This window comes from Staurois parvus, unplaced genomic scaffold, assembly GCF_062004578.1.
Source record: "Staurois parvus isolate SC_StPar_1 unplaced genomic scaffold, SC_StPar_1.0 ptg000051l, whole genome shotgun sequence".
NCBI lineage: Eukaryota > Metazoa > Chordata > Amphibia > Anura > Ranidae > Staurois > Staurois parvus.
Genome location: NW_028317847.1, coordinates 1,791,626 through 1,805,132, shown reverse-complemented (window position 1 = coordinate 1,805,132; position 13,507 = coordinate 1,791,626). Strand labels below are relative to the sequence as shown.

General features: G+C 39.5%; 1 protein-coding gene across 1 annotated transcript in view; it reads right to left on the bottom strand.

Moving 5' to 3' along the window:
* ABCB1 (ATP binding cassette subfamily B member 1) overlaps window positions 1-8,508 on the bottom strand; it is a 117,599-nt gene extending 109,091 nt beyond the window's left edge. Inside the window, exons 1-2 of the mRNA XM_089666257.1 lie at window positions 8,374-8,508; window positions 3,512-3,616 (exon numbers count right to left, since the gene is read on the bottom strand). Of these exons, the coding sequence (XP_089522383.1) occupies window positions 3,512-3,603 (92 nt within the window). The 5' untranslated portion in view covers window positions 3,604-3,616; window positions 8,374-8,508. The remainder of the gene's footprint in view (window positions 1-3,511; window positions 3,617-8,373) is intronic.
* Window positions 8,509-13,507: the final 4,999 nt, after the last annotated feature.

Sequence of the window (13,507 nt, the reverse complement as noted above, 5' to 3'; positions counted from 1 at the left end):
CTACACTGTATCTGAGCACCACAAACCAAAAACACAATCAATCAACAATCCATATCTGTCTACCTGCTTTATTTTGCTGAGAAATCACTTTGAAAAACACCCCTTACAATTTCTGGCTGTGGCCATCTTGATTAAGGGCACATGATTTATATAGCATTTACTTCCTGGAATCCACCTGCCCTTAGCTCAGGCATACAGACAGGAGGGTGTGCTTACCTCAGCAAACCCCTCCTTCCCTCCTCAAGACTCCTGGGATGTATGACATCATTTGCCTAGGCATGGAAACCAGGAAGTAACTGAAGAAATTTTAAAAAAGTAAATATAATATACTTCCCTATCTATTTACTGATGCTAGCAGCATAAGGATTACAAATAATCAATGCTGATTCAAAAAGTGAAGTTGCAGTTTACATTTGGATTGAAGAAGTACAGTATATATCCAGCATGGAAGAAGTATCCCCCAAACAGGGTGGAACATTCTCCTTCATTTTTGAAGCGGTCACACATACCGAATACCAAACAATTTTTTTCATTCTTTTTAGACCATGCAAATACTTGGACGCTCATGTCTATGAAACTGTTTGCAATTTCAATCGAAAGTCTGAATGTAATTCGAATTGAATCTAACTCATCAGCAAACATGTATTTCACATCCCCAAAAACATATTGAAAACCCAATTCTGGGAAACTTTAAAATAATCCTTTGAAGTGAAGCGACTGCTCATTTTGTCTAGGGGAGAGGAGAAGCAATTTTGCTTACTTGATCCTCCACTCTCACGGCAGGTGGTGCTCCCCCATGCTCTGGGAATGGACTGTCCTTTAGCTTCATCATGTTCAGTGCAGGGTTATGGACCCTGCACTGATCTTGATGCCATCAAAAGCTTAGACCACTGGAGCATAGGGAAGAAACTGCTGTAGGGAGCAGTCTAGCAGATGGAGGATTGGGTAAGTAAATCTCCTATTCTGTGTCTCCTACACCTAAATGAGCAATTCGCTCCCAAGGGTCATTTTAAATTTTCCTGGAGTTGGACTTTAATATATGGCAGTTATCAGACAGGCATAAATAATGTAAGGATGTAATCAAGGTGTTTTCACCAGTATATTCTCTGACAAAATACTCATGTGTATAATATACTGTATATACACATCTTAATATATTGTTAAGAATGTTTGTGTGTGGGTATATATATATATATATATACACACATACATACACAGTATATATATACACATATATATATATATATATACAGTATATATATATATATATATATATATATATAAAGAGGAGATATATGAACTCATCACGATATCATACCGACTAGCCAGTATCAGGGCTGCTGAGGGAAACCACAGGGCCCCATACAACCAACCTGGCAGCCCCCACCCCCTCTTCCCCTAAAAGACACAGTTTACTATGCTTCAGTTATGAATGAACACAGTTTGTGATCAGTACTGATACTCCTTGTGTTCATTCAGGAAAGGAGGGGGCTGGTAAATGTGCTATATTTACAGGACCCTTTCTCCACTCTCCATCCTGAAGGATTCTATTGTGTGCTTGCAGCTGCCGGTGGAAAAAAGGGAAGCCAACAGCACTGAGGGGTGGGGGCACAGGGCCTAGGCAACAGGGCGAAATGTATGGTGCACAGGGAGGGTGATGGGTGCAGTGGGGGGCAATTACTGGAACCAATCCCCTGTATGGCTCTCTCTGCAGCAGCTGAAAGCCAGCAGGAGGAAGAGGAGAAGAAGCCAACTTTCAGCTGCTGCAGAGAGACCCATACAGGGGATCGGTTCTAGTAATTGCAAATCCCGCCGTGCCAGTCACCCTCCTTGCCCACTTCTGATTCACCCAGCTGCCTGGGCCCCCCTGCTGGCCTGGGCCCTCTACAGGAGGATCCATGGCCCTGGTCAGTACTGTAACATACTCCATGTATGTCAAGGTCTGCTTTTACTCCAGGTTTAGAGATATTTATAACTTACAGCACTTCTGATTTATTGTACTGATATATTGTCCTCTAACACTGTACTGAAGCAGTTCTATTCCAAGCATGTAGAGTACATGTTCAAGAAAAGTCCAAAGTTCTACCAGTGTAATAAACCTCATGCACCTTCAACCAACAAGAAACACAGTCATCCATATGTCTGGCATACAGCACATATAACACACTGAAAAAAATAATTACTTTCAAGAAATAAAATGTAATGGTCAGCTGAGCAATACATTATGCACATTCTCTTAAAAAAAATTAATGAATATTACTGATAGCAAAAATATTGTATTTAAACAAAAACAGTGCTGTGGAATAACAGTTCTAAAACTTCGTCCTTTTGACAATTTTTGTTTAATTTTAAATATAGTACAACCTTTAATACCAGATTTATTTTCCTACGAACGGAAAATTGGGTTTTAGCAATCGTATCTTCTTTAAAGAGACCCTGTCACCAGACCATTCATTTCACATAAATATTCCTTTAATAGTATATGCATATTCAAAGTATTGTCTGCCTGTGTTTTTATAAAGCCTCCTTTGTCCAGACATCCAAACATCCAGAGACTGCTGCTGGGTACTAACATCTTGGATGTGGTGTCACCAACCCCAGTAGACTCAGAGCTGTCACTTAAATGACGCTATAGTATTCCTTTTTCTTTCTCCCCCGGCAGCTACATAACCTTATGTACAGAAGTGAGAGGAGGGGTGGAGGAGCTGGGCCAGCACAGAGAGTAAGTGGGCACTGCCAGAAGAGGAGATGGCTATGACATGCAAGGAAGGAGGGGGCTATGCAAGGGAATTGAGTAGCCAGAGTTTCTAGAATATTTGCAAATGCATAAAAAAAAAAAATCACTGGTAGGGAAAACACTGAATGTAAGCATTTAAAAATACTTATTTTTTTGTACTCCTACCTGAATTTTTAGGTTGTTGACAGGCTCTCCTTAAAGGATCAGGAAAACCAAAACTTAAAATTTCAGTAATTGATAGATGCTGAAAAGTTAAATCAATGGTCTGTCTCTTGTATCTCTCTATGCCACCTGCTATGGCCATTATGAGGGGCACCCAATCTACCTGCTCACTTTCTATTTCATATTATACCGAATGTAATAGGAAGAGTCGGAACACACAGGCGGGGGCACCAAAATCTCTCAGAAAACAGGAACACAGAAATACAAATTATGGCAGAGAGATCTTACTGTTGAGGTATCCAAGACATATAAGAAGCTAGCCCATGATGCACCTGGCTATAACTAAAATATATTGTTGTGTGGTCTGGCCCTTTAAAACTATATTTCATATAAAAAAAGGAAATTGAATTTAAGTAATTGTTTAATAATTTAATAATAATAATTTAATTTCCTAATCCATTGTCAAGTGTGTCGCCCTGGCAGACAGCAGAGAATCAGACGAGAGGAGTGCAATCTGCTGACTGTCAGAAGGTCATGGACCAATGTTTGAAAACATAACCAAGATTTTTTTTTTTTATATGATCACATTTATGCTCTTTATTGTACGCTCACCTTTTGGGGTCGGCAATGTTCACAGTGACATCCCCATTAACTTGATCCTTCCCCTCAATGTCATTGGCTTCACTTTTCTTGTTTTTGGCCATGATGGAATCCTGTCTGAAAAATAAAAGTTGGTGCGATGTCAAGCAAACCTTCTAGTAGAAAACATAATCATTTCATTATAAAGAGACCAGGAGTGATGCCCCGAGAACAGATTGGTCTGTAAGGCTCCTGTTTTGCACATTTTTAACAGTTTAAAAAACATCAAACAAAAGCAATAAAAATTAAACAAACGTTTTAGGGCTTATTCACCTTTGTTACAGCAAATACATCAAAAATGTGTTTTTAAGTATAAATCCTATTCTTGCCTATGTGGTCGCTTCTCATCTATGAGCTGCAGTTTGATGTGAAAGAGAAACTATATTCTGGTTAAAAAACAAGTGAAAAAAACAGGGGTGATGAGGGTCAACTAAATATTATTAAGGAGGTACATAGGAACACATTTTGTTCTTTTTTTTTACTTATATAGCTGCTTTAAATGCTATCATATTAAGTTTAAAAGGCACCTGAGGAAGGTGACTAAGTCTGTGAAACGCGTCGAGAGGGGATGCCTGCCTACCATTAGCTATTAATATTTCCTATACAGCATGATTTTATTTTATTGATAAAAATAATACTTATTACAGTATTTAGTGTTTAGTTTTGGATAGAGTGAAGGGGTATTAAAACACCTGTCAGTTTTTTTTGCTGTCTGGGCCCCCTGTTAGGGAGATTCCCCCTCTCTTGTCAACCTGTTTACCATTATCAATAAAAGTAAAGGAAAATCCCAAAATTTGGCTTGTCCCCAGAACAGCAATAGTGGGTATATCTTCAAATGGGGACACTAGTTCTGGTGACCCTGGTCACAATCATAAATTCCTTCACTTTGGAAGGATTTTCTCTCACTTCCTGTTTAGCTATGGGACAGGAAGTGATGTAAAATCTCCCCAATCGGACACAGCTGGCAAAAATAAAGCAGGGTTATAACCCTCCCTTACTCTATCCAAAATTAAAAAAAAGGTTTTTTCTTTGGTGCTACTTTAGGGCAATGGCATTAGACATGTCAAAAGGAATAATGTTAAGTGCTCGGTCACACCGAATTCGACTTGCAAGACATCTGTGTGACTTCATGACAATTATTTATTATTATTATTTATTACAGGTACTTTTATAGCGCCGTCAATTTACACAGCACTGTACTTTCACATTAGTCCCTAACCCTCAAGGGGTGTACAATCTAAGGTCCCTAACTCACATTCATACATACACATATTAGGGCCAATATAGACAGGATCCAATTAACCTACCAGCATGTCTTTGGAGTGTGGGAGGAAACCAGAGTACCCAGAGGAAACCCATGCAGGCACAGGGAGAACATGCAAACTCCAGGCAGGTGGTGCCGTGGTTGGGATTCGAACCAACAACCCTAGTACTACCAGGTGGAAGTGCTAACCATTTATGATATTAGGTCTTTTAGATTGTAAGCTCCAAGGAGCAGGGCCTCCTAACTCTCTTGTATTGAACTGTATTGTTGCTGTATTGTCTCCTGTTATATTGTAAAGCGCTGAGCAAACTGTTGGCGCTATATAAATCCTGTATAATAATAATATTAGGGCCAATATAGACAGGATCCAATTAACCTACCAGCATGTCTTTGGAGTGTGGGAGGAAACAGGAGTACCCAGAGGAAAGCCAAGCAGGCACAGGGAGAACATGCAAACTCCAGGCAGGTGGTGCTGTGGCTGGGATTTGAACCAATGACCCTAGTACTGCCAGGTGGAAGTGCTAACCATTTAGCCACTGTGAAACCCAGATGTCTATGCAAGTTGCATCTGAACTTCCAAAAAGTAGTGCATGTAAGTCGGAATTGCACCAATATGACTGCTTTAATTGCGGACAATATGGTACGACTTGTCATGTGATTTGAAAATATCAAATCACATGACAAGTCGCACTGGTATGACCGGGGTCTTAGAGTGCAAAGCCAATAATAATGTATCAACCTGTAATTTTTTAAAGATTTACTCTAAATTTCATATATTTGGTGTAATAATTATCAAGTCATTTTATTTATGCATTTTCTTTATGGTACTTGTAAAGCCTAAATATAATTTGGGTTCATACACATATTCTAATAGACTGATTTTGATTGTTTTAAAGCAAGCTGACTCTCTAGCTCCTGAAAACCAGAATAGTTTGAATCTGGGAAATGTGTCAAGCTGATGGCTCTGTCACAGCCACTGTAGGAGTAAAGGATTATTTTATATGGATTTTACCCATTGTTTATTAGTATGTGCTCCAGAAAAGTGGGTGACAGAGCTAGACTACGTTTGGGTCTTTATGATTATATTGTTCTTGTTGTTTTATCCCAGAACCTTTTTATGGTATTTTATTTTATATTTTATATATATAACAGCCCACTCATATCAATTTCAGTTTCCAGTCTAATCTCCTTACACACAACTGTTTAAGGTCAATCTGGACCAACATGACAGCTATGATAACCAATATACCAGAAAGAAATACACAAGGAATGAACACTAGAAGGTCTCGTGCTCACAGACATTTACTTGCTCAAAAGTCTTATGTAAAATTGATGCTTTCCCACGCCTGGAGAGTCGCAAGTGCCGCATACAGCCACCCATACAAGTGAATGGCTGCATGCAGCTGTACACTTTTGCATCGGCACTTACCCACACATGGACATATGGTACAATCAACATAATCAAACATAGCGATTTCACATTTGAGGTAATGTACAGCATGCACATATACAGGTAAACTCCAATTCAGAAGCCTTTGGAGATTACAAGTGTACAACTGCATACAGCCATTGACTTGTATGAGTGGCTGTACGTGGCACTTACACTTGAGCATGTAAATGTCTGTATGCATGAGGCCTAAAAAGAGAGGGGAAAGAAAGAAAACAGGACAAAAAAAAAAGAGATAAATAAATAAAGAGAGAGAGAAAAGAGACAAATAGTATCGATATAAAAAAGAATATATATATACATACATATACACACACCACACACACAGAGGGGAAGAAAGAAAACAGTAAAAAGAGATATACAGTATCTATATAGGGGAGATAATAATATACAATATTACAATATAAATATATGTATTTAAAGAGAAGGGGAGAAAGAAAGAAAGAAATTAAAAAATGTGCTATCTATATACATATATATAGATATCTCTCTCTCTCTGTATATATATATATTCATATACATATATACATGACTTTCAAAAAATGTGTGGAAAATAATTTTATTAAAAAAAAACAAGAATTAGCAGATGGTGGAGTACACTTGGACTTGCATGTTGTTACAGGTATGAATAAATAGTATTTAACCATCTCTTTATTATGTAAATGTTTTGATAAAATTAGCTGAACAACTAGCCAAAAAGTGCCGTCATCTTCCATTACGACAATGCCCCTGTTTCATTCTTTTCATCCCTCAAGGGCACCATTGCGTGAACTTCAGTTGGAAATCATTCCTGACTTAGCATCTTATGACTTTTTCTTACTTCCTAACTTGAAAATATCTTTGAAAGGCACTTGGACACCATCAATGATGTAAAAAAGGCAGCTTTGACATGGTTGTCATGGTTAAATTGTCAGGACCCCTAGTTTTTACTGGACGAAACTTATGAAAGAAAGAAAAGAAAAGAAAAGAGAAAGAAAGAAAGAAAGAAAAAAAGAAAAAGAAAGAAAGAAAGAAAGAAAGAAAGAAAGAAGGAAAGAGAAAGAAAGAAAGAAAGAAAGAAAGTTTATTAAAGTCAGAGCCTATGGACATAGTCCCAGCAGACAGTACCATGTATAAATACTCTCACTCCTAGCTGTCACTGACCGGGCACCCATGGACCGCTCCTTGTATGCAATGTGCGGCTGGCAGCCAACAGCTGCAGTTTTTAATTGATTTGTACAGGTAGCTGTACCCGAGCAACTGTCACTGAGCAAGATATATTTGGATTTAATCACAGCAACAGTCTTATTTATGTCCACCATACACGTTACAATGTGATTGTACACTTTCCTTTACCTCTACCAACAACTACATTACATTGCCAAAAGTATTGGGCCAGCCCTCCAAATCATTGGATTCAGGTGCTCCAATCACCTCCATGGCCACATGTGTATAAAATCAAACACATAGGCATGCAGACTGCTTCTACAATAAGAAAAAAAAAAAAATATATATATATATACATACATATATGAGAGAGGGAGAAGGGAGAGAGAAGGGGTTAGAGGGAGAATGTGAAAAAAAGGATTTACTTGGACACCCATGGCCTGCTCATCTATAACTGTACACAGTGTGTAGTTACCACCAGGGGCGGACTGACAACTCATGGGGCCCTCGGGCAATAGGGGATCATGGGGCCCCTGTGTCCTTGCCCAAACTCAAAAAAGGCTATGAAAAAGGTACCAGGGGCAGTGCCCAAGTTTCCAAATAGTCAGTCCGCCCCTGGTTACCAGTATATAACACTTGTCATGTACAGGTGGCTGTGTGCAAACACCCATCACTGCCAAGCACTGAGAAATTCTTGTTTATCGCAGTGTATTATAAAGGTAATTACTAAAATTGTGTGCTTTTGATTACATTTTCCATATTTTTGAATACCCCTTTTTTTAGAGAAGAAAGAAAAAGAAAGAAAGAAAGAAAGAAAGAAAGAAAGAAAGAAAGAAAAAGAAAAGGAAAAGAAAGAAAAAGTAATAAAGTTAGAGTCTATGGACATAGTCCCAGCAGACAGTCCCATGTACAAATACTCTCACTGTCATACAACGACTATGATACTAACAATCAGTGTCCCCCCCAGGTGTCACTGACCTGTCGCCGTCCCAGTAGTGGTGTCAGTGCCCAGTCCTCTGGTATAGATCCTCTGCTTGCTCCTCTGCTGATCGGTATACAGGAGGAGGAGTATGATCAGAGACAGGGATCGGGCAGTCAGCGGAGAATATTGAGCACACAACTCCTCCTCCTTGTCACAGATGGAGATGGATGGCTGTGGTCGGGCTGTGGTTGGCTGTGTATGGCTATGTGTACAGATGAGGAGGGGAGAGTGAGTGTCATAGATCAGGCCTCCTCCTGCACATGACACTCAGTTACATCATGCTCCATCCTCCCCTCCTAGCCATGTCTTAGCTCATCAGGTCTTCTGGAGGGTAATGACTTAACATCCTGTGTCAGCGCAGATATCACACAATCCTTCATATTCCTGCACAGGTGACTCACCTATAAGGGTCCCCATACACCTCTGAGGGCCCCCACACACCTGACAATCTGACCATACAGTCTCTACAATCTCCATTACATTTATCAAAACTAGGTAATATCTACCTAAACTGTGTAATCAATCTGTATTTAATTAGACACACCTTTGTACTACATTGTTGTAGCTCTAAAGATAGCCACACACTGTACAGTCTGATTGTATAACCTCTGTACAATCACCTTTACATCTACTAGAACTATGTAATAGGAGCGCCTACCTAATCAATCTGTATCCAATCAGGCAGGCCACTGCACTACATAGTTGTTGGTAGAGGTAAAGGAAAGTGTACAATCACATTGTAACGTGTATGGTGGGCATAACTATGACTGTTGCTGTGATTAAATCCAAATATATTTTGCTCAGAAGTGACAGATACTTGTACAAATCAATTACAAACTGCAGCTGTAGGCTGCCAACCACACATTGCATACAAGGAGCGGTCCATGGGGGCCCAGTCAGTGACAGCTGGGGGGGGACACTTCTTATTAATATTATAGTTGTTATATGTGATGATATATGTACATGGGACTGTCTGCTGGGACTATGGGCTCTGACGTGAATAAACTTTCTTTCTCTCTCTTTCCTTTTTTCTTTTCCTCTCTCTTTCCTTCTCTCTGTTTCTTTCTCTGTTTCTCTTTCCTTCTCTCTCTCTTTCCTTCTCTTTCTCTCTTTCCTTTTCTCTCTTTCCTTCTCTCTCATTCATTCTCTTTTTCTCTCTCTTTCCTCTCTCTCTCTTTCTTTCATTCTCTCTTTCTTTCCTTCTCTCTCTTTTTCCTTCCCTCTCTCTCTTTCCTTCTCTCTCTTTCTTTCCTTCTCTTTCTTTCTCTCCTGCCTTCTCTCTTTCCTTCTCTCTGTTTCTTTCTCTCTGTCTCTTGCTTTCCTTTCTTCCTACTCTCTCTCTCTCTCTCTCTCTCCTTATCTTTCTTTCCTTCTCTCTCATTCCTTCTCATTTCCCCCCCCCCCTCTCTCTCTCTCACTCTCTCTCTCTCTCTCTCTCTCTCACTCTTTCCTTCTCTCTTTCCTTCTCTCTCTTTCTTTACTTCTCTCCCCCCCCCCCTCCTCTCTCTCTCTCTCTCTCTCTCTCCTTGTCTTTCTTCTCTCCCTCTCTTCTTTCAGCCCCCCCCCCTCTCCCCCTCTCTCATTCTCTCTCTCTCTTTATTTCCTTCTCTCTCTTTCTTTCCTTCTCTCTCATCCCTTCTCTTTTTCTCTTTCCTCTTTCTCTCTCTCTTTCATTCTCTCCCCCCCTCTCCCCCTCTCTCTCCCTCTCTCCCCCTCTCTCTCATTCTCTCTCTCCCTCCCTCTATCTCCTCTCTCTTTCTTTACTTCTCTCTCTCTCTCTCCACCCCTATCTCTCTCTCTCTCTCTCTCTCTCTCTCTCCTTCCTTCTCTCTTACTTTCTCTCTGTCTTTCTTCTCTCCCTCTCTCTCTTCTTTCAGTCCTTCCTTCTCTCTCTCTCTCTCTCTCTCTCTCTTTCCTTCTCTCCCTTTCTTTTTATCTCTATTCTCTCTCTCTCTCTTGCAGACCAGTACCATACCAATATATCGCTGGACTTCAAGTGGTTATACCAGAATAATGCTCACAGACACAGGCATCATCTCGGCACCATTATTTAGAGCCTGTCCACCTCTATGATATAGGAAACCAGAAGCGATAAGCACACATCACTTCTGGTTTCCCCAAATGTAAATGGAGACATTTTTAAAAATTAAAAGTATGCTTTTAAGGGCAGAGGAGGGATCTGGGGTCTTATAGACCCCAGATTTCTCTATAAAGAGTACCTGTCACTGCCTATTGCTGTCACAAGGGAAGTGATTGAAAAATAAATTAAAGCGATGGTGTAAAAAAAAAATATTTTAAAAACAATTTTTAAAGTGCCTCCATGTTCATGCACAAAGGTGAACATATTCGTCAGTCCCGCACATGTGAGGTATCACTAGAAAAGTCAGTTCATGGGCAGTAATTCTAGCACCAGACCTTGTGTAAATCTAAAGTCATAACCTGTAAAGGCTTTTAAGGTGTCACCTATGAATATTAAAATTTCTGCCATTTGTTGCCACTGCATGGGCATGTGCAATTTTAAAGTGTGACATGTTTCTTATCTATTTACTTGCCATAAAATCATCTTTTATATGTTATCAAAAAATGGGTTATGCATTGTATTTTTTTGCATTAAAATTCAAAAAAGGGGTATTTTTTCCCAAAAAATGCTGTTGAAAAACTACTTTGCAAATAATGTGTGACATAAAAAATTGCAACACTCATGAATTTGTTTTCTAGGGCCTCTGCTTTAAAAAAAATATATAAGGTTTGGGAGCTCTAAGAAATTTTCTAGCAAAAAATATTGATTGTTACATGTAAACAAAAAGTGGCAGAAAGATTTGGTCATACAGTCTTTTTATTTCCTGTTTTCTTTCTTTTCTTATTATTCAGTTGACTGAATTAAATTTTAGGTATTAAACCTAAAGAAGTAATTTATTATATTGCACCTTACTAACTTTTAGATATCTAAGATGGCTGCATTAAATTTCTTTTTTAGGCTCTCTTTTCTTTTTATTTTCATTCTCTGTATTTTAATATAATTTGTCGCTTTAAATAATCACATTGCATAATAGACAAAAATGCCCACAAATCTAAAAATACAAAAGATTTCTCATGTATACAATACGATTGTCCATTAATTCAGCTTTAATACATAATAATACAAAAATAATACAAAATAAAAGAAAAGGTCAATTCAGTTATATATCCAGTGAGTCTCCTCAATTCAACGCTTTAGTAGAATCCTTAACAGAATAAAAATACCATATTCAATTATATTCTATAGTATAAGATATATGTAGCAGGGGGGATGCAATTGCAGAGCCCCTCCAAACATTATTTTCTTTTTCTTTTTTGAAAAAGAGATCTAAGAGAAATAAGGGATGGGAGGGAGAGAAAAAAAGAGAAAAAAAAAACAAGAAAAAGAAAGAAAACTGAAAGGAAAGGAAACTATTTTCATCTGCTGATCCAGCCAGGAACAACTGTCCTGCAAAGGTATCAGCTAACAAACCATTTACCACTGACAGGGGTGATTACAACAATCAGCTTTTGTTTATTCATATAAAGCCTAAAGAAATGTAATGTGAGCTGGGTTTCAGCTTCAATTTGTTAGTGTATCTAAATCTGCTAGTACTCTAATGCCCCGTACACATGATGAGAATATCAGACGAACGATCTGCCATTTTTTTTTTCACCTGCTAGTCTCACATCGAAAGTGAAAAGGTTACTAAAGATGCGAAAATTCTCCTATGAAAAAAAAGAATTTTGAAAGCGATGTCATGTATTACGTTGTGTTTGTATTGTATTTTCAGACGACTACTGTACCGATTAAATGAAAATCGTACGATCTGACATCGTACGAGAAAATTTGTTGCTCTTGTCCCTTCGGATATTGTTGTACGAATTGTCGTGATCGGCTCTCAAAAGCTGTGTACTAACGATCCGATTATCGGACTATCGGTCCTCGTACGAAAATGTTCGTATGATTTTCTTATAGTGGGTACGGGGCATAACACTGCCTTCCCTCCAGACTGACAATGCTGCTGTCCAAAGGTGTCCCCTGTGATCCTTCATCCAGAGTGGGAGGCGCTCTAATACAGGAGGTGTGTTACTGGGCAGATCACCAGGTGAAAACAGAGGGAAAAATACGTAAATTAAAACAAATGCAGCCATCACATCTAATGATTGGTAGGCGGCAGTATATTACATTTTTAGTTTTGGGTTTAATACAGCTTTAAGCAGCTCAAGGAGCTGACCTTCCCAGCCGCTTCTGACCAGACTGGGAAATGAAATCATGTCTGCGGGGAGCAACAGACGCCTGCCATGTGCTGCTGGGGGAGGCGGGGGGGAGGTGACACATCAAGCAGGAGATAAAAGAAAATCGGTCTTGATCACTATAGGTCTCCCCAGCTCCCTCACCCCACCTCCCCTCTACAATAGTTATTTGCCTGGCAGAGCAGACCCTTCAGATTTGGCATTTACTGGCTATGTAAGCCTGGCCTTCTTCAGCCAGCGATAATAAAACAGAGACTATGAATAACTGATAGAGGATTAAAGATGGCAATAATACCATTTCTAGTTCTGTCCTGCACTAAAGGGCTGACTTCACAGGTGTCCTGTGCATCCATGTGCACACAGCCCCTTCATGTCTACTGGGATGCAGCGGCTGTACTGATGCAGGTGTGTGGCACTGAATGCAGCCAGTGTTCCTTCAGGGACCAATGACTCTATCCGTGCAGGTGCTGCGTCCCAACAGACAAGGATGGGACTGTCTTCACAGGGATGCATGAAACCATACCCCCTAACAGTCCCGGATTGGGTGGGGCTTTCCTACATTTTCACCTATGTCCCGCAGTCCTGGTGTACAGGGGCTTTGTCCCGCATTACTCTATTTTTTATATGCTAACTTCCAGCTGAGTCAGACCTGCATAGTCACATAGTTACATAGTTAGTCTGGCTGAAAAAAAGACAAAAGTCTATCCAGTTCAATCATAAAAAAAAAACAAAGTTATAATCCTATACCCACAGTTGATCCAGAGGAAGGCAAAAAAAACCCAGCAAAGCATGATCCAATTTGCTCCTGCAGGGAAAAAAATTCCTGATCTCCCGAGAGACAATCGGATATTCCCTGGATCAACTTTACCTGTAAAT